This window comes from Ziziphus jujuba, chromosome 1 (assembly GCF_031755915.1).
Source record: "Ziziphus jujuba cultivar Dongzao chromosome 1, ASM3175591v1".
Taxonomy (NCBI): Eukaryota; Viridiplantae; Streptophyta; class Magnoliopsida; order Rosales; family Rhamnaceae; genus Ziziphus; species Ziziphus jujuba.
In genome coordinates, this window is record NC_083379.1 from 3,552,383 (window position 1) to 3,576,302 (window position 23,920).

The 23,920-nt window shown below is 35.7% G+C and overlaps 4 protein-coding genes across 6 annotated transcripts; 3 read left to right on the plus strand and 1 right to left on the minus strand.

Moving 5' to 3' along the window:
- Positions 1–3,062: 3,062 nt before the first annotated feature.
- Positions 3,063–7,899, plus strand: LOC107407799 (uncharacterized). Of its 2 annotated transcripts, XM_025074484.3 has the most exons (9): positions 3,063–3,328; positions 3,933–4,034; positions 4,141–4,606; positions 5,254–5,419; positions 5,520–5,570; positions 5,669–5,851; positions 5,993–6,086; positions 6,401–7,173; positions 7,338–7,899. In XM_025074484.3, exons 2-9 carry the CDS (start codon positions 4,025–4,027, stop codon positions 7,653–7,655), a joined length of 2,061 nt encoding a protein of 686 aa, XP_024930252.3. In that variant the 5' UTR covers positions 3,063–3,328; positions 3,933–4,024; the 3' UTR covers positions 7,656–7,899. The 2 variants fall into 2 exon arrangements, with proteins under 2 accessions (XP_024930252.3, XP_015870634.3); XM_016015148.4 differs by lacking the exon at positions 3,933–4,034.
- A 964-nt stretch (positions 7,900–8,863) lies between these two features.
- LOC107408795 (protein EMSY-LIKE 3-like) lies at positions 8,864–15,084 on the plus strand. 2 transcript variants are annotated; one of them, XM_025076915.3, is made up of 11 exons: positions 8,864–9,270; positions 9,388–9,452; positions 10,786–10,994; positions 11,088–11,197; positions 11,309–11,561; positions 11,661–11,873; positions 11,950–12,018; positions 13,282–13,524; positions 14,078–14,146; positions 14,233–14,296; positions 14,467–15,084. In XM_025076915.3, exons 3-11 carry the CDS (start codon positions 10,890–10,892, stop codon positions 14,484–14,486), a joined length of 1,146 nt encoding a protein of 381 aa, XP_024932683.2. In that variant the 5' UTR covers positions 8,864–9,270; positions 9,388–9,452; positions 10,786–10,889; the 3' UTR covers positions 14,487–15,084. The 2 variants fall into 2 exon arrangements, with proteins under 2 accessions (XP_024932683.2, XP_015871734.2); XM_016016248.4 differs by lacking the exon at positions 9,388–9,452.
- Positions 15,085–15,952: 868 nt separating this feature from the next.
- LOC107408703 (large ribosomal subunit protein eL6x) lies at positions 15,953–18,031 on the plus strand. Its single transcript, XM_016016145.4, has 4 exons — positions 15,953–16,314; positions 16,927–17,033; positions 17,403–17,584; positions 17,680–18,031. The coding sequence occupies exons 1-4, from the start codon at positions 16,058–16,060 to the stop codon at positions 17,833–17,835; spliced, it is 702 nt and encodes a 233-aa protein (XP_015871631.1). The 5' UTR covers positions 15,953–16,057; the 3' UTR covers positions 17,836–18,031.
- Positions 17,838–22,741, minus strand: LOC107408607 (FT-interacting protein 1). Its single transcript, XM_016016045.4, has one exon. The coding sequence runs from the start codon at positions 21,788–21,790 to the stop codon at positions 18,614–18,616; it is 3,177 nt and encodes a 1,058-aa protein (XP_015871531.3). The 5' UTR covers positions 21,791–22,741; the 3' UTR covers positions 17,838–18,613.
- Positions 22,742–23,920: the final 1,179 nt, after the last annotated feature.

Below are 23,920 nucleotides of genomic sequence, written 5' to 3' on the forward strand. Positions count from 1 at the left end.
GAAAAAGTACCTAATAATTTTTAGATTAATATATACTTTACCTATTATCATATTCTAACTCTTGTCTAATTATTATTGGACTCCAATTTAATATCTATATATTCATCAAACTTATCTTCCATGGCATCTAATATAAAATCATTTTCCTCGGCTCCCTAATTTCAATTTGAGCATTTCTAAAATCTTTTTTAAATGGTAACATATCATTTTCCATCTCATCATCATTTTCATCATTATCACAAGTGCATTACTAGCATCATTTGCTAGTAGAGTCTCTAATTTATTACTTTTTTTTTTCTTATTCATCATTTTCAATTTTTTTCTTTAAGAAAAAAAAAACTTAATTTTAAAAAAGTTTCCATTTTTTAACAATATTTTTTTATTTTTTTTATTTCTTATGAATTGTTTTTCAACACTTTTTTAAAAAATAATTTTAGAAAAAAAAAACTTTAAGCAAAAAGGCTCAGGCCTTTTAGCGCCTAAGCGAATATTAGGCAGTCAACACAACATTGACTGTATTTTTCTAAGCCTTGTTACTTTGTGAGGTGCTATCTAAAAGCATCACGCCTAGGTGCGCCTAGGCAGTGTCTTTTTCTGTCTTTTAGAACACTACTAAATACTAATTTTTATTTCCTGTCCACTGTCTTTTTTTTTTTATCAATTTTATTACATCTACTTAGACAAAATTTTTTGATAGATTTTACTGTGGTTTTTTTTTCCCACTGGAAAGAATTTACTGTAGTTATTTTCTGTTTTTTCTGATTATATATTTATATTTGTGTTAAGATTCTTCTTCTTGTATGTTTTAATTTATAGCGATACTATAGTAGTTTTAATTTTAAAAGGTTGTAATTTGTTTATTCAAAAAATTTAAAAATTAATAGTTTAAATGTTGATTGTGTACAACAAAAATTTCAATGCATGAGATATTGTCTTTTTGGGGTATGGGGAATCCTATTAGCTTCTCAAGGGAAACCACTTATAAGGAGTGTTTCGTTCCCCTTTTCAAATCCTCCCTCCTTGGTACTGACTCTAACATCCGCATGAGATATTTTTCTCTTTGGAACTGAAAAATCGTCTTACAACTCAGCTTCAAGATTTTAAAAGGCATCTCAAGAGAAAAGGTATTCACACCTACTTATAAGAAGTGTTTCCTTCTCCTTTCCAACCGATGTGGAACTTTACAATAAATATTAAAATATTATCTTTATCAAAATGATTTATTAAATGATACGTATTAAATAGAAAAAGTAAATTAAAATAATAAGACAATTAAATACTATCATATCATCTATCATATATTTGATCAATAAATTTAATAAATTTTGATAAACTTATCTCCAATTTTATTAAAAATCTCTTTTAACGGATTGTACAATAATTAATTTTTTTCAAAAGAAAAAACTACATAAAAAATGAAGAATAATAAAAAACAACAATGAACATAATAATGAATTATCATGTATATTGCATGTAAAAAGACTGAGTTATTTACATATTTTATTTATATATTTACATTTTTGTTTTACATTAATTATATGATATAGGTACTTAATATTATTGGTGTAGAAATGTTCATCTTTTTATTTAGGTTTTTTTTTTTTTTTGGAATAATTATCAAGTTGTAATTCAAATAAATATATCTTTAAGAGTGATTTTATATTAGAATAATATAGTAATTAATGCTTTTCGGGAAAAAAAAATTGTAATCAATAAAAAGAATGGGAGTGAATACAATTCTTTTACAGTGCAATTAAAAAATTCACTAACATTATAATAAAAAAATTCAATAAAATAATTATAAAAAAAATCGTACTCCAAATGAAAAATATTAAAATTGGAGAACCAATCCTCCCTTTTCCTTTTCTTTTGAACTTTGGTTTGGAGATCAAACTTTTGATGAAAACGAAATGTGAATTGTATTTCTATCTTTCCTACCAAACAGATATAACATCATCTGATGGTCTTATAGCTTCTTTATTATTATTATTACTATTATTATTATTTTATCTTTTATTTTGTTTGGTGAAAGATGGTATTATAGCTTTCATGTGGGTGACATAGGTCAATGAGATCTAGCATCTGAAAATGACTAGCAAGCTTGATTTTGGTTATAACCTAATTTTGAAAAAAATAAAATAAAATAATTCACAGACTTAACAAAAATCGTTAGGTAAGAGAATTATATCATAAAACAAAACCAATCATTAGGTGAGGTGGCTAAATTAATTATAAAATAAGGTATTGATTCGATAAATGGTTGATTTTTCAAAATTCCTTATTAATAATATTAAAAAAACAATAAATTCGGAATTTTTGAGCATTAAACACAAATCATAATACAGTCAGACTTCCCACTAATGATAAGAAATCTTTAATTACCTAAGTTATCTTTGAAGACATCAGTTTTTCAGTACCATAATCAGTTAATGTTAGAGACCAATAATAATTTGCAACGTAAAATTATTTTAAAGAAGATGCTAGCTATTGTCAAATCTGGCCTTCCAAATAAATGATGGGTTCTTACTCCATAGATAATTAAAATTACAAATATAATTAGTCACCATATATCACTTGTCTATCATTTTGTGTAAAATATTTGAGAATCTAAAAATGTAGGAGGTTTATTATATTTATTATTATTATTATTGCAAAAAGATGTTTAATATATTCTTTAACCACACTAAAAAAAAAATAAAAAAAAAGTATATATATGTATATACTATGAAATGATGTATAATATATTTTTATACATCCACAATTTCGAGATAAAAAAAGAAATATATATGCGTGGGAATGCCTATCATACCTATATTTTTGTAGTCATGAATTTTTTAAGAATAAGGCAATGAATTTTCTGAATCTAATTGAATTAGCCTAGATCCCATATATAAACAGAAGGAACTGTACGGTATCTACACCGTCCACGCTAAGCTGACGTTTTAAACAACGGTCCAAAATTCGTGCAGTTGGTACAGTAAAAGTACACAATCGAGGCCCCCCCCCCCCCCCCCCCCCGGAAATAAACATACGAAGCTTATTATATATAGTGGCGCAATGCGCTCACCATTTGCCGCCCCACCTTACCTTTTATTTATTTATCTATTTATTTTTTTGCATATCCGACTTTCGTTTTTCCCAATATCTCCAAGTTTTCTTTTTGTATTTGTTTGTTTCGGAGGAAAAGTTTGGAGCTTTTCTAGATCAGCACGTAATCTGCGCCAAGTCTCAGATCTCAGGGGGACCTCAGAAAATCTCTTTCTTTGCCCTGCACCACTCCGATTTTCCCAAATCCGAATTCTTTTTTCCCGGTTCTTTTAGTTTACAGGTTTGGTTTTTACACCTTTTTTTTTTTTTTTTTTGTTCCCGTTGTGTAGTAAATTTTTCTTTGTCTCTGTGATATTTTTGGATTGCTTATGATTTTTGGTAAAAAGAGGATTTGGAATTCTAGGAAGTTAGGATCTTGAGCATGAAAAAGAAAAGATTTAATCGTCTACTTTTCAGATCTTTTGCTTTTCTTTCGTGCATTTTCTTTCGTTTTTTGAGTTCTATAGTTGGGGTTTTGTGGATTGGTGTGCTAGGATTGGTTTCTGAATTTGTATTTGGATCTTGGTCTTTGTGACTATAGATTCGAAGTTGATAGCATGTTTGTTCTGTAAAAATGTAATCGGATCTAATTGATCGAGTGGATATAGATTTATATTTTTCAACTGTGAAACAGTGTTTTGTCTGTGGTAACTTAAACCTTGTTATATGAATCATCATAGGGTGCAAGTTCCAGTATAGTGATAGATTAAAGGGTGAAAGGTAAAGCGATGAGTCATTTCTGTTGGGTGTAGGAGTACATTGATATGCTTTCTGCATTATTTCAAGTTACATCTCTAAACTAACGAATTTTAATGTAAATAATCTGTCTTGGACTTATTTTATAGAAGATGCGATTGAATCCTTCCTCCATTTTATTCAAGCAAAGCAAATATGTAAAAAGAGTTATAAATTTGTTCCTTTTTCCGGCGTATATTTCATGCCTCTGAGTTAGTACTATTTCTCTCGGTCTGGTATTTCAGTTCAGTTTGGGATTTGTACGTTGCTTTGTTATCCGGAATGGTTTCTTTATGTGTAGTTCTTTGATTATTGTAGTCATGTGGAGGTTCAAACCATTCATGCAAAAAGAGCCAACTGGACTTGAAGGACGCACTGTGGATGTGGGCAACCTTAAAGTACATATCCGAAATGTCATTGCTGAGGGAGGCTTCTCTTGTGTTTACTTGGCTCGGGATTTAGTGAATATGTCGAAGCAGTATGCTTTAAAGCACATTATTTGTAATGATGATGAGTCACTAGATCTGGTAATGAAGGAGATCTCTGTTATGAAGTCACTTAAGGGACATCCAAATATTGTCACACTTCATGCCCATACCATCTTGGATATGGGACGGACAAAGGAGGCTCTCCTTGTGATGGAATTTTGCGAGAGATCCCTGGTTAGTGTACTGGAGAGCAGAGGATCTGGGTTTTTTGATGAGAAACAGGTGCTTTTAATCTTCAGAGATGTGTGTAATGCTGTTTTTTCAATGCATTGTCAGTCTCCACCCATTGCTCACAGGTAAAGATGCCCATCTTCATAATATTAATCAGAGTCATCAAGTTTTAGTTTTGCATTCCCCAGTTTTCTATATTTCTCCATATCTCCATTTATTATTATTATATATAGCTTTCTTATTTTCCATTTTTCAGAAACATTGCCAATTCAATTAATTATTTGATTTTCTTACCATGCCAGAACAGTTTTCCTTGAAATGATTATAAATGTCATTTTCGTTGCTTTTTTGGTCCAGGGTTGGTGTTGCATTTGAACTAGTTTTGCTGGCTGACTTCTGTTTCTGTAGTATTTTCTTGTTTCTCAATAACACATCATCACTGATTTTGAATTTGCTTGTAATCTGTACCTTGTCATGGTGGCGTACTGGTATTCACTATGTTTTTTCAATCACATTACATGCCATAACAATGTAGTGATCTGCCTAGAGTTGTCTGGTGAAGATGTAATTTCTCTTGTCAATGATAGTCCATGACAATCTGTTCCTTCAACATAAGAAGCAAGGGGTAAAAAAAAAAAAAAGTTATGCATATGATTAATGCAAAATGAAATCCCTTTGTCATACTTGTTTGCTGAAACTCATCTGTCTATTTGTAACTGTCTTAAGAAGTATACAGAGTGATTTATACACTAGTTGTTTGTTACTTTTTCAGGGACTTAAAAGCCGAGAATCTTTTGTTGGGGGCTGATGGATTATGGAAGTTGTGTGATTTTGGAAGCACGTCTACCAATCATAAGCGCTTTGAGAGGCCTGAAGAAATGGGAATCGAAGAAGACAATATCAGAAAGCACACAACTCCTGCATATAGAGCCCCTGAGGTTTGAAATTAAACTTTTTAGCTTGATAATTAAAGTTTATCATTTTTCGTGATTCACATTTTGATATATGTATATTTTTTTCTCTCTTTTTTCACTTTAGATGTGGGATCTATTCCGAAGAGAACTTATAAATGAGAAGGTAGATATATGGGTAAGTCAACTGGCAATGTTATGTCCATGTAATATTCTCAACTAACTATCATATCTTTAAAAGTATCTGGGAGCTGAGGTTGTTCTGTATCTTTCCAGGCTCTTGGTTGCCTTCTCTTCCGCATTTGCTACTTCAAAAGTGCATTTGATGGAGAATCAAAATTGCAAATCTTGAATGGGAACTATCGCATTCCAGAGTTACCTAAATACAGCGCTCCAATTACAGACCTAATCAGAGATATGCTTCAATCTTCACCAGAAGACAGACCAGACATCACGCAGGCAAGCGCTTTGCTTGATTGGCCATTCATCTCCATGAATTTAGGTTAGTTTTAGATTATCTGTGTCCATGGCAATGTTAGCTGGACTGGTGGAGAGGCTTTACATTCTGTGTACTGATACTTTTTCTTGTTGTGGTGGCAGGTGTGGTTTCGTGTTAACGAGATGTTACCGGTTGCTTTACAGAAATCTTTACCTGATAGGCCACCTGAAATGCCCTCTACTGATATTCATGAAGGTCAGCACATTTTTAATTTTAATCATGGCTTACTGGTCGGTATTTGAACTTCTTTCCCACAACAAGATTGTTATCTGGCTTCCCATATTAGTTTGAACTTAATGATATTAATATATTTGAGAAAAACTACGGTATGCATGTTGGATTTTGTTGAAGAAAAGTAAAAAATGAATAAAATTGTTAATTTCAAATAAATTAAACTTAAAACCCTGAGATACTTTTTCTGGCAAATGGCAATTTTGAAATGTTGAAGACTGTCTATATGGACTACAATCAATTCTATGGTAATGTTTTTCTTTGTTGCATTTAAGCAGGTAATCCAAAGGCTGCAAATAAGTCATCACCAATGCCTCGTAGAAGCCCACCACCACCACCTTCAGCTGTAGAACCTGCCAGAGATTCATCACAACCCTCAGCTTCTTCCAAGGGAGGGGGAGGAGTGCAGCTTGGTGCTTTCTGGTCCACTCAGCATGCAAAGGACTCGCTTATGGCTGAGAGTAAGAGTGAACCTAAATTTGATGATGGACCAACTAGCCATAGCGTGTTGAAGCATGATAGGGTTCGTCCAGATGGTCATCCTTTACCAAAGAATAGTGTCCTTGAAAAAGAGGAACAAACACAAACTCACACTGTGCGAAGAAACTTAAATGCCAATTTAGTTAAGCCTGGGGATGGGCCTTCAAAGGAATTTGAAACAAGCTTCTTCCAGAAGGATGCAAATAATTGCACTGAGTGGCCGAAGACATCAAAGATTGAGAGCAATGCAACATTTCAAAATGAGGCCTTCAACACTTTTGTGGCTGAATTTGATACTAGAAAACTCAGCTCAGGTGGTAGCAATGATAAAACAAAAGAGGAAGAAGCATTAGAGGCTGAACTAGAGAAGCTGAAAGGGCAGCTGAAGCAAGCGAATTTGGAGAAGGCTGAAATAAGTTCCAAATTTGAAAAGCTATCTGCTATTTGCCGATCTCAGAGGCAGGAGATACAGGAACTTAAGCAATCTCTTGCTGCTAGAACACCATCACCAAATAAGGATCCTTCTAGAAATCAAATATCACCAGGAGTTCGACCATCAGTAACACCTCCGGTACTGTTTTTTGGTTGTTGTCTTTGCTAGCATTGAACGTTGTTTGTTTTGTTTTTCTAGTTTGTTTTGTTTTTCCTCTGGTCTTATGCTGGACGCCTTTTCATTGGTTCCATATCTATTACTGATTTTCTTGATATAATTGCGGAAATGCTTGGGAAAACCAGCAAGAAAAATCTAACTGGAGTACCCCGAGCACAGAGGCAAATACATGGCAGGCATTTGCAGAGGAATCCAAGCCACAGCAGCCCCCTTCAGTGGACAACTCTGCCAAATCTGTCAGGACAAGAAATGGGTCCCAAAGCAAGCATGGTAGCGGTTTTGACTCGTGGGGATTTGGAGCAGAAAGTTTTACTGCTGTGCCTGCTGGAAGCTCGCAAATGTCAAGACCTATTAGCGAAGTAAATAATTCTCAGAAAATTGGTGAGGCAAAGTTTACGGACCCCAAGTCAGCTTCCCAACCTGCTGGCTGGGCTGGTTTCTGAGGTATTGTAAGAAAGAACCCAGGCATCTCTTGGTGCTGATACTTTTTCACAGAATGAAGAGGATATAGTAGAAATATATATATTCCTGTTGGGCTTCGTTTGTGCTTTTGAGTGCTTGTGTTTTGTAGATTTTTTCTGTGGTGGGATATTTGCACATGTAAACTGGAAGTTGTAACTGCAAGTGTACTTTTTGTTTTTTTTTTTCATATCTTAATTGTTTGAAAAGAAAATAATCATTTCTATTTGTTCGGGTGTGTTTTTTACGGTGTTTTGAAAGATGAGGACTGCTAATGCATGGGTTTGTCTTTTTGCTCGATTTATGTTTGTGGTGAATGATAATCTATCCTTTACATCATGTACTTGTGGTAGAGACGGTAGTTTGATGGAAATATTTATTAATTAATTGCCATTAGGAACCATTTAATCATAGATTTTAATCACAAAAATGGGTAAAATCGGCATCCGCAACCATGATGGAAAGATTAGGTAATTAAGCTACCCATGTTTGAAATTGAAAGTGATGGCAGCACAAGTGCACTAGTTTAACCCCAAAAAAATAAATAAATAAATAAAAAGGGCGCAAGCACTTATGCCCTGTAAATTTAACCTATTAGTAACACTGCATACCTAATGCTAAAGCTCACAAGTACAATCAATCCTTATTTAATTTTCAAAACTGACAATCAATCAATCTTGTTGGTGAGTTTTTAGTTAAAAAAACAAAAACAAAGCAACTTATGAACGATTGGCAAGCTAGTGTTGTTTTTGACAAGAAAAATTCCTAGTTTGAAAATTAAAAACAAAAGTGGAAAAAAAATTATGGGGTTTTTTAAAAAAATTAAAAAAATTGGTAAGAATTAAAGTGGTATGATGAACAAATTTGCCGGTGTAGAATCACCCTCAACACCGTAGGCCACATCTTCCACCGGGCAGCGTTTGAGTGGAATGCAGCCGGAGCCTTCAAAAAAGACGACCGGAACCTAAACCAATACATTCAATTTAAAAAAAAAAATTATTAAAAAAAAAAAAAAACAAACAAACAAATTACGAATCCGTCAGTCAAAACTCTTATTTGATTTGATTTGATTATTTTTAATTTTGTTTGTTTTGGGAGAACTGGTGTTCTTCCAGAATTAAATTAAAATTTATATAATAAAATAAAAAAGAAGGTCCCAATCCCAATCCCAATCCCAATCCCAATGCATGTGGAAAGAGACAGAGAGGAGTGGGGTGGGTGTGCTCCAGTGTTCTGGTGCCCACGGCTCCCCCTTTTCAACCATCCTTAATCACCCTTCGCTTCACTTTATTATTCTATCTCTCTCCTTCTCTACGGACAACAACACATACTTTCTTTTGTTTTTTTTGTCGGAGCGCACAACCAGCCTTTTTCATCCAAAACACGACGTCGTTCCAAATCGACTCCTTCTCTTCTCTCTCCTCCGAGTTCGAGCGGATTGAAGCTCAAAGTCCCTCTCCCAGCAATCCAATTCGCTGTGACAGAAACCCCAGCGTTTACTTTTTTTTTTTTTGTTTGGTTGAATTCAGAGAGCTTTTTGTTTGTTCGGGGAATAGGGGTTCAAACTGGCTATGGACTACGAGCCCTACGATAGCAGCGGTGAGTTTCCACTCTCTCATATCTTGAACTGTCTTCTCTGCTCAGTTTTAGGGTTTCTATTAGTCGTGTTTGGGGTTTCTGTTCTGATTTTGTTTTCTTTGGATTCTTGTTGTCGAGGTGGGGGATTGTGAAGTTTAGGTTTTTGGAAGGGGAAGAGGAAAAGAGTTTAAGTTCAATTAACCGTAAGTGTGTAGAATGCATTATCTGGGTTGTAAAAGTGTAGATTTTTTTGTTGTTGTTTGACACCATAATATGAAACTACGTATAGACACTATGTCCTTTTAGAGTACGGTTCTAGTTAGTTCTATTTATTTGTACGTTTTTTTAATGAATTGTGCTTACTTAGTCATGCACTGCTTGTTTTCTGTTGTGCAAAGGTCTATTCTTTTCAGTCCATCGCTTCGTTGGGTTTGTTCCTTGCTCTATGATTGCAATTCATGCTACTGCTGAAACCTCTCCTGCTGTTTCCTCTTCGGAAAAAAAGGATAGAAAAAACAGCAGTAGAATTAAATCGTACATGTGTATTTGCAGAACATGCAATCTAGTGATTTATAGGACAAGGATTTTTTATTTTGACCTTTTGATGCAATCTAGTGATTTATAGGACAAGGATTTTTTATTTTGACCTTTTGGTAAAGTTCTAAGCGACTATGATGAGAAGATCCTTTTACACTTTGATAGAAAAAAATGAATAAGAAGCTTGTTTCCTTTTAAAAGGAACATAGGAAAGCCTACTTCTGATCTGTTCGACGGCAAGTTCTATGTACTGTTTATTACATATTGACATAATATACAATGTGTGAGTGTGAATTTCCCTTCTTTTTTTTTTTTTTTTGGGAGATGACGTGAGATCTTTTGAGTGTTTTTCATTGCGATCTTTGTTTGTTTTAAATTTCATATATATATATATATATAGTTAATTTGAGGTACTTTGGTGTTTTGCTTTCTAGTCTTTCTTATAATATAAATTTCATATGGACAGATTATTTAAGGTACGTCGACAGATTAGTTTTCATGACATCTTCTTAGAGCGTTCAGAGTGTTTTGAATGCTTTTTAAATTATCTATTCACGAACATCATTTTTGAGCATGAAAACTGCCTATGTGGTTTGCTTCTTAGGTTGAGGGGATGTGATCTTCCTAAACTAGCACATGAGAGTTTCGCAAGGATTACTTGTCGTGTTACATTGTCACGATTATAGTTTTGAGTATGTCTTCGAAGCACAATTTAAGATATTTCTCCAAGAAGTTTGCAATGCTATCTTTGTTTTGAGCTTTATAGATTCGTTTATAGAAAGGATTTAAATTACTAGCTTGTGTTGACTGTTTCCTACTTGTAGACATTCCTCGACTCCATATACGCAAGCAGACAGTGTCTTTTTTTTTTTTTTTTTTCCTTCTCTATCTCTTGAAAGATTTTAGGTTTTGATATTTATGTAGAATGTGGCTTAGCTGCAGTCCTGGTCTCATGTCAATATCCATGTTCTGTTGCTTTTTTTTCGAAAACTTTTTCAGGAACTGATGATGACCTGCCTCCAACGCATCAAAATAGAATTCCTAGAGGAGGGCGTGTTGCAGGGAACGGAAGATCTGCTGTGGCTTCCGCCCCATATTCTAGAATGTATGGTGAAACAGATATGGAAACCCAAATTCACCAGCTTGAGCAAGAAGCATACAGCTCGGTTCTAAGAGCCTTTAAAGCTCAAGCTGATCTTATTACCTGGGTACATTTTTGTTACTTTTCTTTCATGGATTTAACCTCTTTGTGTTTGATCAAGTAGTTTTAATGACACTTGCATGAAATGTATTTTCTTCAGGAAAAGGAAAGTTTAATAACAGAGCTGAGAAAGGAGTTGAGATTATCAAATGAGGAGCACAGAGAGCTTCTAGGACGGGTTAATGCAGATGATGTCATACGAAGAATAAGGTTGAATAGACTTCAACAAAATGGCTTTGTTGTTTAATTGAGACATCTTTGTTATACTTTGGTGACTATCTTTAATCTTTTTATGGGTTCTGTGTTGGGTGATGCCACTAGGGAGTGGAGACAGGCAGGTGGTATGCAACCTGGCATGCTCAGTACTGGTCAAGCTGTTCATGATCCAATACCCAGTCCCACTGTCTCTGCATCTCGCAAGAAGCAGAAAGTCACCCAGGCAGTACCTGCTCAATCATTTGGTGGGCCATCTCAACCGTTTCTTCCACAGGCAGTAGCTGCACCCCACCAGCCATCTTCATCAACTGCTAAACGTGGATCAATCCCCGGAGGCAAGGGCAAGAAACAAAAACCTGTGAGTTAAGAATTATGGTATTCAGTGTAAAACATAACATGAGCTTGTAAATTGCACGGTTGTGTTTTTCTTCTATGACGTTTTGTTTTACTGGGTCAGACATTACCTGGTGTATCTTCAACGAAGCAATACCCTTCTTCAGGTCCACTTGGGAGGGGTCAAGTAGCTAATAGGGTTTCTACCGGTGCAATTATGAACGAGCCTGGCGAAGGGGCAACATTAGATTCATTAATTGGGAGGAAAGTTAGGACCAGGTGGCCAGATGACAATAACTTTTACGAAGCTGTAATATCTGACTATAATGCTGCAGAGGTACATGTGGTTTTTTTGTCATGTAATCTATGTTGGCTATGGAATCATGTCGCCTAACTTTTTTCCCAATTGTTAGGGACGCCATGCTTTGATTTATGACATTGGTTCTTCAAACGAGACATGGGAGTGGGTTAATCTTTCAGAGGTATATCTGATGATTTCTTTTCATCAACTTGCCAATTTGTCTTAATATTTGCCTTTTTCTGTGCTACAAGCCTACAAATTTAGTGAGGTTGTTAGAAGGGAAAGTCAAAAGCCATGATATCAACCATGCTTCAGGCCTAGATTTTGGGTTGTTTTGTTTTGGAACTTTTTCCTTGGTGGACTTGGGCTGAAAAAATTACAACCTAAATTAATTACTCCGGGTAAGGGTTGAGAATGTTATGATTTGAATTATATTTATATGGTATTGGTACTGAATGTTTATATATGATAATTTTATTAGACTAGCAAATAATTTTATAATCTATATAAGTGATTTTGATAGTAGCATAACTTAGTTAGAACCTAAAATTCAATTATCCAACGTCAAAGTTCTGAGATGAAATGCATTTGTGGTAGTTGATTTCAATTCTCCAACTTCAAGGAACAACTTGTAGCATTCATTACTTAGTTTTCCTCTATAATTATGTTTTATATTAATGAAGAGAATTTCTGAATGTAGACACTTCCAAGAGTGTTTTACCCATAACATTAGTTGGCTGTCCATTTTCTTTTGCTGGGCTTGATAGTTGATTTGATGGTACCCCAAATCCCCTCCTATACAATCACAACTTCATAATCCTTGTTTTCCTAATTTTCACCCACTTTATTAGCTTCATATGAAGGATTCATTATTCCCCCACCAATTTACTACAAAGGGAATAGTTAAAAGGATTGAACTACTGACTCGTCATATTCTATGCTTTAGAGAGACTGGCAGTGCAATGATGACACCTCCAGCTCACTGGATTGGAGAGCAGGTTGAATTGTTTGGTAACTTGTTTGAGAAAACATCAATTTTCAGGCAGTGGTTACTTCATACAAAGACTTATGGTGCCCATTATTGGATGTATTGAAAATTTCCATGAATTAAAAAATCATGAACTTAAATGAAAGGTTTAAGTTTTCAAACTCAAAAGAAGATTGGGAATGGTGATATTCTTCTGCGTCTATGTGGAAACAAAATCCTTCTTATTCACTCATTAATGGATGTGCTACACATGCATACACAGAGAAAGAAAGACAGGAATAATCTTGTACTCACCTGTTAAGTAATGCCTTAGTAACCTTTCTGCCTTCGCTAATTTGAGTAAAAGCATGGAGCTTGCTTGGTTGTTTTTTTTTTTTTTTTTTTTTCAATAAATATTTATTTTATTATGTGTTGTTTTTCCTTATAAGGATTATGGAATTATAATTCTTTTTGCAGATATCGCCTGATGATATTCAATGGGTCGGTGAGGACCCTGGGATCTCTCATCGTGGGGGCTATGGTGGATTAGGTCCTGGAAGGAATAGATCTGTAGGCCGTGATAGTATCCCAGCTGCAGGGAGAGGCAGAGGGGGTGCAAAGGGTCAATCCAGAAAAGATTTTCTGCCGTCACAGAATGGCATTGGAAAGAAAGTGCCAGATGATATACAAATACTTCACACAGACACATTAATCAAGGAGGTAAGTGTAACAGTTAATTGTAAATTTGTTTGAAGTACTTATATTGTTATCAAAATGTGTCTTGTTGCATGTATTGTAGACTTAATCATAACATGTATAATATATATAAATGTGTACTCATCTGTTTGTGTGAGGTAATATAATACTCCAAAATGATTCTATTTATAGCTAACTGTACCATATAAATTATAAACTTAAAACGAAAATACCAGTATCATAACCTATGATTTTTGTTTCTTCAATTATTAATTTTGACATCCAAAAAACTTTTAATTATACATTTCATTTTCATTTACATAGCCACCATCATCTTTAGATGGAAGTGGAGTTTTACTTCCTAGTTTTGACAATGAGGCCTGTTTTGCACAAAAGCAATTTTTTTGATAACACATGCTTCAGTTTCTGATATACACCTTACAATATGTATTGGATTTTGTCTGAAACCATACGTGTTGTGCACAAACAACCATGGTTACCGCAAACCCAAAAAAAAAAAAAAAGAAAAAAAGAAAAAAGCTTACATAAAGTATTATTTGTGGTGAATTCTCAATAGGTGGAGAGAGTATTTGGTGCAAATCATCCCGATCCTCTTGAGATTGAGAAAGCAAAGAAAGTATTAAAGGTGAGAACGTCCATTTTTATAAATTTCATCATAATTTTGCCCTTAGTTCATTTGCATGACTCTCCTATCTATTCGGTCAAATGCAGGAGCATGAACAAGCACTTATTGATGCAATTGCAAAGCTGGCAGATATTTCTGATGGTGAAAGTGGTATTTCCTGACTCATCTTAGTGTTTGCAAATTGTTAGTTATTTAGAATCTGTAAAAGGAAAGGAAACTAAAATGCAATGACTGCTAACAAACAAGTAGAAGCATTTTTTAAGCTGTTGGAGATGGAAAATATCAATTTCAAAGTTTGACGGTAGCTTCTCGTTTGACAGGTGCATTGGAGATGCTCTAACAGCTCCGTCAGAGATGCTTCTTATTGCTACATGGACCGTATATATATTGAAATATGTTAGCAGAAAACTGGTTGCTGCTGTCGCTATGATCCGAGTTGATTATTATATTGACCTTTGTGCTGATTAATTAGCCTAGATTTTATCCCATTTCCTGATAACATCATGGTGGTTCTTTGCTTGAAACAGATGAGGATGGCCACTAGTTCTTTCATGGAAAATGAATGGATTAAGAACACTGGACTGGTTAGATAGGAAGCAAGGTAGCATATACTAGTGATTTAAAAATAGGCTGGAGCTGCACAATAAGATGAGCGGGCTGTTTAGATGCTGTCTGATTTGAAGGCCAATCTTTTGTATAATTTCATAATTTCTACTATATTTTGTTCAACATGGTAGGGTTGGGGGGAATCTGGTCTGGATCTTTTAGGATAGGCATTATATTGTAGGAGAAGAATTACTTTTTAGCTTGGTAATAATTTGTTTATTAATAGTAAGAATTGACATAGGAGAGGCTGATGCTTTTGTCTTGTATCATTTATTGGATTGGCGATTTATGTGTCATATTGTCATGTATAATATTGTGCTATTCCCTTTTCCTGCCGATGCGTACATCAATCGCCCGTTTCCAATTTCAAATTAATGCCATGCCATGGCTTTTACTACTGTTCTGTCGTATAAACCCAATTGCCTCGTTTTTGAAAGAAACAGAAAGGAAAATTGTAGGAACTTTCTCAACAGGCAAACACTTGGACCATAACTTGAGAGTGAGACGCCACGAACTGGCTAAGTTTCGTACTTGTTGGCCCGCAGAAGAATCCATTTTTAGAATCTTCTTTATACAAGAGTTCCAATGAAAAGAAAAATTATGAAAATAATTCTTGTCTTTCAGGGAACATGTGAGATGACTATGAGCGTATGCTATTATAACAAGTTTTTACACCTAAAAATCATCCGATTCCCTAATAAAATTTATGTCAAATAAAAATACCAAAAATACTTCCATAAATAAAAAAGAGGGCTTAAAAGCAGATTGATTTATTTTATTGAACGTTCGCACAGTTTTTATCATAAGAAATATTTGTCGGATTAAAACCCATAAAAACAAGCAAAATCAAATATATTTTTAATAGATATACAGGTTGAATACGAATTAACTTATGGTTTTGACTGCCACGTGTCTCCATCATGTGTTTCTTTATGTCTAGTTTATTGGAAATTACTCGCAGAATAATTTTTTCAGATAACTTTTCGTCCTGCGTAAAAATTGATGTTATTTGGATTTATAAAAGAAATTAAAGTTAAGCCACTTAGGCCCTAAACCTTTTTGTATTTTGCCCTTTTAGGCCCTAAGCCTCTTTCTATTTTGGTCTTCGGGTAATAGTGGGCCCATTTATAATCTGGGCTTTAAGTACATACCCGTCATTTCCCCAACCCGAATCGGAGGCATTTGCAAGAATTAGGGTTTTGTAAAGAGATGCTTTAAAAGGAGTGGGCACGGCGGGCTCTAGGGTTTGTTTCGTGGCAGAGAGGCGTGTTCATTCTCAGAGGAAGAAGATATACAGCAGCAGCAATGGCGCCGAAGCAGAGGACTCCCAAGGTAAGCCGTAACCCTGATCTGATTAGGGGAATTGGGAAGTACTCAAGGTCCAAGATGTACCACAAGCGAGGTCTCTGGGCCATCAAGGCCAAGAATGGTGGTGTTTTCCCTCGCCACGACCCCAAGCCCAAGCCTGAAGCTCCTGCTGAGAAACCCCCCAAGTTCTATCCAGCCGACGATGTCAAGAAGCCCCTTGTCAATCGTCGCAAGCACAAACCTACCAAGCTCAGGTCTGTTTTTAACTTTGATACTTTTTGCACTTCTAATGCTTTTCTAGGTTCTCTGAAGTGAAATTCATTGTTTTGTTTTGTTTGTACCGTGAAATCTGGGTAAAGTTTGGATTTTTATTTTTATATTATAGTGTTTGTGTTCTTGTGTTTGTATTTGCGTTTTATATGGTGTTTGAGTATTTCACTGTTCTCTGAGTAAATCTGGGAAATGTGGATTTATCGTTTATATATCTGTAGTCTCATTTCTTTTTTTCTTTTTTTTTTTTTGGGTATTTTATATTATCTTTTCAACACCATTTTGTCTTTTGATATATGGAATGGAATTCTGAATGTTTAGTTTGCGAAATGTTTGTCATTTTAAATATTTGGTTTTTGAATTTCTCCGATTATATGGTGCACAGAAGTCTTTGGCTAAACAATATAGATGGATTGAAATGTTTAATTTTTGGATCCAAAACTGAATAAATTGTTTAGATAATAGCTTTTGTGTAGTTTGACTATGTTTGTTAGCCTCCAGTTGGTTGGTTTATGTTTTATCTGTTTACGGTAATTGAATTTTTTATTATTTGTTTTCATATTATTTTTCTTAATATTTTTGTGGGATATACATAGGGCTAGCATCACTCCGGGTACTGTGCTGATTATACTTGCTGGGAGGTTCAAGGGGAAGAGAGTTGTGTTCCTCAAGCAACTTCCTTCTGGATTGCTTCTGATCACTGGTGAGTCTTTGACCCCTTTTTGGTTGTTCAACTAATTAGTCATATTGTTGGAGAAATAATTGAAGGCACATGTCTGTTAAAGGGAGCACATGTAATCAGGCTATAGATGTTTCTTTCCCATCTCTAATAAACACATTTGTTATGTGATCTTTGAGGGTTCCTTAATAGCTTTCTGTAGAATGTTTAGGTTTTCTTTTTCCTTTCTCCATGTGTGTGGGGATACTTGCATTACTTGGTTGATTGGTGTGGCCTGATAGATTAACCGCTAATATGATTTTGTCCTCCCATTCCCTTGGGTCAATTAGTTTTCCCATTTTCCATGTGTTATATTTAACAAAATTGTGTTTGATGGCTCTACTTATATTTCAGGTCCATTCAAGATTAATGGTGTTCCTCTAAGACGTGTCAACCAATCCTATGTGATTGCAACATCCACCAAGGTTGATATATCTGGCGTCAATTTGGATAAGTTTGATGACAAGTTCTTTGCAAAGGAAGCTCAGAAGAAGAAGAAGAAGGGAGAAGGCGAATTTTTTGAGGCAGAGAAAGAGGTTGGTTTTTTCATTATTATTGTTATTGCAGTTTTATCAGACACTAGGATATTCTTGGCTCTCGGATTATGTTAATATCTGCTTGCAATATGCAGGAGAAAAAGGTCCTTCCACAGGGTAAAAAAGATGACCAGAAGACTGTGGATACAGCATTGTTAAAGTCTATTGAGGGAGTTCCTGAGCTCAAGGCCTATTTGGCTGCAAGGTTTTCTCTTAAGGCAGGCATGAAGCCTCATGAGCTTAAGTTCTAGGATTGCTGTCTTTCCTACTATTGTTCTGATTTTGTTAAAAATTACTCTTAGCAGTTGTACTCTTTTTACTTTGTTTGTGATAGACAGAGATCTAATCAGATCTTATGTTAGCCCATGAATTGTGCGAGGAGTTTTCTTTCCAATTTTGTTTTTATTGGGTACAATTTACCTTGATATATATATTTGATTTCTTCTACTTGATAATATTTAATCATGTTTTAGGGTTATTATCAAGAAAATTGCATGCAAATTTAGGATTGGGTGTTTTGCTGAACGGACCTAATTTTTTTGGAATACTTTTTTCGCACCTGATTGTATAACAGGTTACAGGAAAGTGATTTCATAGTTGGTAAATTTGATTGACAAGTGCTGTTGGACAATTAGTGATGCTTAGCATTCATGGTGTGTTTTGTGTGATTTTTCACCTTTTTAAACCTGCTGGGGTAGGGTCTTTGGGGTGTATTGTGGTCACGGTAAGGCTTCCTCACAGCCTGTCGAAGAATAAGCTATTATATGCATTCAGATTTTTCCAAGAAAATGGTTGATTAACATCCAAGTAATATAAGAAAGACAAATTTGTAACAGAATATATTAAAATAGTATGTATGTACATGTAAAAATTCCAAAGTAGAATGAAGTTTATATAATTTATTCTTGTTTTCCTGTTGTAAATGAAAATATAATCTGACAACATTTATTCAAACTAAACAAGTTAAAAGGGGCATAAAAGAAGAGGAAACATTAAGATCTGTCAGAAGCGTAAAAACCATTATTAGTATCACAGTAAGCTGTCAGTTCGAGCAGTCAATCTCTTGAAGAAGTTGCTTGGAACAGAAGGTAGCTTGCTTCGGAACCTAGGATGCCTCAAATAATACAGCCCTGCAACCAAACCCACAACTCTAAACGGTGTCACATAAAGCACTACAGCTGCACAAAGACTGAACAATATGAATAGGCTGGTTCCTCTAGGATCTCTCCAACTAAGCAGGGACTGAACTCTCTCCCCTTGTGTTGCTATATCGCCTACGACAGTCTGAATCCTCCCTGCAACACTTCTAAGCCTGTCGTATCTCATCCTTACTAAATCATGAGGCTTAGATGTTGGAAATGTATCGAATTCTTCATCGAGCTCATCAGGATGCACTGCATCTGCCCATGAAAGTTTAATATCCATGTGAGGTGGATGCCTTGGTCTGAATCTATAGTTCCACATTCCAATGAGGAACATGTAGAGGAAGAGAGTTGGAAGAATCAATTCCGGGTAGCAAATCAGTATGAGAAAAAGAATATGAACCAGAACAGTTGTGACTGTGTTCTTCCAGTTGCAGACATCTCCAAACCATTTTCCCATGGAAAACAGACCAGAAAGCAGCGACATGATTCGGAAGAAGTTGGCTTTGCTTCTTCTCATGCTCCACATGTGTGAATCCACGTCCAACATGTACTCCACCACCTCTTTTCGAAGAGGTGGTTCTGCTCTGCTAAGCCTTGTAGCTACAATGTTCATGGCTTGGTATCTTAAATTGTCTACCTGGTTTACTGTGAACGGATGCAAGTAATGCATTTTCGGCAGCAAAGGGTGGCCATAAACATAGATCATGTTAGCCAGTGAAAGAGTAGTGAATCTGACTGCTAGTTGGAGCTCCCCCATTTTTTTGACTCCATGAGGTTGTAGAACTAGAAGTGGATAAGAATGCGTGTAAATCCTGTGAGCTTCGAGTGTTGATAGCCGGATTCTTACCTTTCCAATTCGCGAATCGCGTGCGGCTGCGCCTCCACCATTTGGTTTATCTCTACCACCGAGATGACAGTTGTCGAAAACTCCCAGTGTTATAACGGTACAGGGGTCATATACTTCCCATGTGTATTGCTCATTCCATTTAGGATTGAATGTGTCAAGAATTGTTCTGGTTCGAACCCATTTGTGGCCGTATTTAGCTACACAGTAAGCATCTGTGTTTCCCCTGCCATCCTTCATCTTCATTGGGAGAAGACCTTCTGCACCTAAAATTCCCACTTCAAGAATCCCAATTGGTTGTTTCCAGAGTTGCCTTGATGTTGGCCTTTGGTCGCTTATATACATTGTAGATTCATCCAATACATGGTATCCACCTTCAAGACAAACTCTTACATGAATTCGGCTTGCGAACTTGAGCTCCTTCCTCCTGTCAATTTCCAGGGCACCAAAACCATATTTCTCAAGATTAAACCAGCGAGAATGAACGGGCCGGTGATCAAGTCGCTTCTCAAATGAGTCGAGTGGCAAGCTTATCTTTCCTATCACATCATCTTTCGAAGGGTGAACTCGATCCTCAACGGTGATGACCAGCTGCTCCTCAAATGGCTCAGCAGCTACAAAGACTAAATCTTCATTCCAAAGTGGATTCGTAGTACAAGTTGGGCAAATCTTGGTTCTGAGAACTTGGTTTCCAACCTGAGCTTTAACAAACACTTCTGGAAGACGACTTCTGTCATTGGGTAGCACATCCTGAGCTTCGATCACGTTAAGACGAAGGTACCAAAGTTTTGGTGATACATAGACTTTAGACCTGATGTTGAAGACACCCTCACCATAGACTGATGCAGCATCCGAATGCCAAGCCTCTGGAAATGCTTCGTCAGCCTGTGTTCCCATCCAAACAGCAAGCATGATTTCGCCTCTAACTTTGCCATCTCCATGGCGGCTCTCCATTCTATACCATTGAGGAGCCAGTGGACTGTCAGGTGGAACTCTGGTGGGAATCTCATTCAAATCGAAAACCACTCTTCCAAGAAAATCATCTCTTCCAACCATTTCTTTGTCCTTGACAAAGACTTCTAGCACTGATGACTGAATGCGGTCTTTTGAGAAAGCAAAAACCTGGTTCCACTCTGGATTTGTTTTCCTCTCGAAATGTCTTGTTCTTCCTTTGTAGTTCCCCAGTTTCACTTCCACATAAGGATCACAGCTTGCAGTGATGGCGCTGGGAGGAAGATCTTTGGCTTTCATGACACGAACATACAGATAAAACATCTGCTCGACAAGGTCATAAGTGCTTGAAAATCTGTCACCACCAGTCATCCATCCTCTTCCTCCATAAGCTCCATTACTCAGCCACCGCTCACCAAGCTGGGGGTTGGTATCTTTAAGGTCATAATCCTCTGGGTGATTATGATATGCTTGTGGATTAACTGCATGCATGGTTAATGGCACACCTTGTGATTGCTTCAGAACTTGATGTTTGTTTATGTGGTGCTCTTTCTGGGCTCTTGCTGCAGCTGGAAATTCGATCTCCTCGTTCGGCTCTTGAGTAGGACGACAGCTGCTGGAATTGGCCAATGCAACAGAACTAGAATTTTCAATCACAGTGAGTGTTGAAACTTCTTTTGCAGGTTCTGCTGTTCTGGTTTTTGGATCAACAGCAAGAGGAACCTTGGCTTTAGGAACAGCAGCAAATGTTTTGCTTGTAAGTTGTGTGTTTCCTGGAGTTCGTGGAGCAGAAGTAGAAGCTGGAGGCTCTGAAGGTTGTGGTGAATTTGTAGGAGGGGCTTCTGATGGATGTGAAGGAATAGGATATTTGGGTCCTGATTCTGGCGAGATATAGATTTTGAGGCCAATCTCACCTCTGACAGATGAAAAAAACCACTTCTTTTCTAACTGGAAGATTTGATAAACTTCCTCACCTTTCTTGGCAATATTCGAGCAAGGAATTCTTACTTTTCCAAGGAAGTTTCTGCCTGGAATAGGTTTCCTCTCATTGTATATTGAGACTTCAATTGTTTGGTGATGGTAGTTTTTGGTTTCATCAAAATTGAAAAAAAGTTTTTGGTTCCAAATGGGGTTGAGATTCTTTGGAATAGATATGGTTCGGCTGATTTGGTTTTCGAAATCGACTTCTACAAATGCACTAGCAGACCCTTCTCCATCTTTGGGCATAAGATCATGAGCATCTACCACTTCCACCACTAGCTTCATTCTCTTTTTTCTTTCTTACTTTGCTGCTGCAGGAAGCTAGCTATAAGGAAGTGTCACATCTCAAGAAACCAGAAAAACTCGATTCGGAAGCAAAGAAGTTCTACACAGGAAAAGAACGTGATTTAAAGGAGGTACAGTTTAAGGTTCTCTGTCTTTCACATTGGTGGTTAAATGTAGTTCTTGTGAAGCAAAGAATGCTTTGATGAAGAAGCTGCCTAGAAATGCAAAGTTGAGAAGAGAAAATTGGAGGGAAGAAAGCATACACTTTATTCAAAGTGAGAAAGTAAAACTCTGTCATCCTTTTCTCTGCATGTGTAGTAAACATCAAACCTTTCCAACATTTCTTCAAACTCTTATCACTTTCTCTGCCAAGAGAGTCGGGAAAAAAAATATTGTATTTCATAACTCAAATTAGTCTGGTTTGAATTTCATTTTCTGCATTATTCTTTTTCCACCCAACCATACATACTTTTAACTGAAAATGAAAGAAACACCTGAACTTATAAAAAATATGTTGACAGCTAATGCTTCCAAGCTGTGCTATTTTGTTGCCCTTTTATCTCCTTTTCCTTCAAAGCTTGACGTCTTTCTTTTGAAAAAAGCAAAAGAACACCTAATGTTTACTAATTTAGGGATATTCTGGCAACTTAGAAGTAAACTTTGCCATATCTTTCTTCATAGAACTACAATGCATGAACGTTGCTTGAAAATTGTAAATCCCTTCTTTTTTTTTTCTTTTCTTTCTACTATGATAACAGGATTTTAGGGATATATAATGTTAAAACAACAAAATGTATATGTTTTATATGCTATGGAAGTAAGTGTTACTTTTATTTTCTTGCACAGGATTTGTTTGCCAAGGTGATATTTTACACTAAAGTATTTTTAGCCATCTATTGTTAATTACAATTGAAGCAAGTAATTTAGCACAATCTGGAGGTCAGTAAGAAAGGAACTTGCACAGGTAATAGTGCCAGTTTCTGGAATTACTTGTGGTTCAGTTCAATTAAAGACTTTATACCAAAATGCTTCTCGTTTCAAATTCTCTTACTTTTTCTCCTTTTTGATTTATTTATTTATTTTTTCCTTTGAATAGGAGATTTGGAAAAGGGTAATGATGATGGGTTGGGCCGAAATTTAATTTAGTTAGATCATGATCATGTGTGGTTCAGAGAAATCCCTTTCTTGGGTGGTCGGCAATGCCTATTGTCAAGTATGAAGTAAAGGCAAGCAATATTTAAATCAAAGGGTAAAAAGGCAGTGCATAGGAGGTGGAGCTGAAAGAAAGAAAAAGGAAAAGCAAAATCCAAAGCTCAAGAGCACGGTGTGTGATTTGAACCCTCAAAGAGATGCTTTAACAAGATCTTTATTCTCTTTGTTGCTTTAAAACCTTCATTATTATATGTCTCCCAGTCCCTTTGTTTAATCAAAGTGTTGAAATCTCTGAACATCCTGTTGTTAGCCAGCTTGTTTCATTATCAAGTAATCACATTCCTAAAATCCTAGACCAATAGAATTTGGACCATCCTTATTCTTAGCCTGGCCTTGAAACAGGGAAACATGTTTACTAATCAAATCACACACATGATTCAACATGTAATTAACATTTGCTTGATCATACGTTAAAAAAACTATTTTTTGTCTTTAAAAATACCAAGTTCTTGTTTTCAATTTTTTTTTTTTTATATTTATATTTTTTTATTTACAAAAAAGAAAGTTAATATCTTGGTGCATAATCAAACAAAAATACAACTCCATGCCTAAGATGGGTTGAGCTCCACACACACACATATGCACTGAATTTTCATTCTACTAAAGAGAACTCCTTACTTAAAGGTAAGACTTTAAGGTTCAAAGATTTCCGACTCAATTCGCAAAAGCCTCCAAAACATTTATCGAACAATTGAAAGAACAACTCTCTAACCTATCGTTTTGTGACAGTTTAGCGGAACATCACTATTTAAGTGTTAAACCAAAAACTCGAACCTTTTTTTTATTTTTATTTTTATCTTCATTTAATGAAGGATAGATTCCTCCGTACTGGGATGAGTACTTGATATTATGCCCTTCTTGTTGTTGACATAAAAATGATTTTAATTTTTACTTCGTCTTGAGCTAGTGTCCACATAA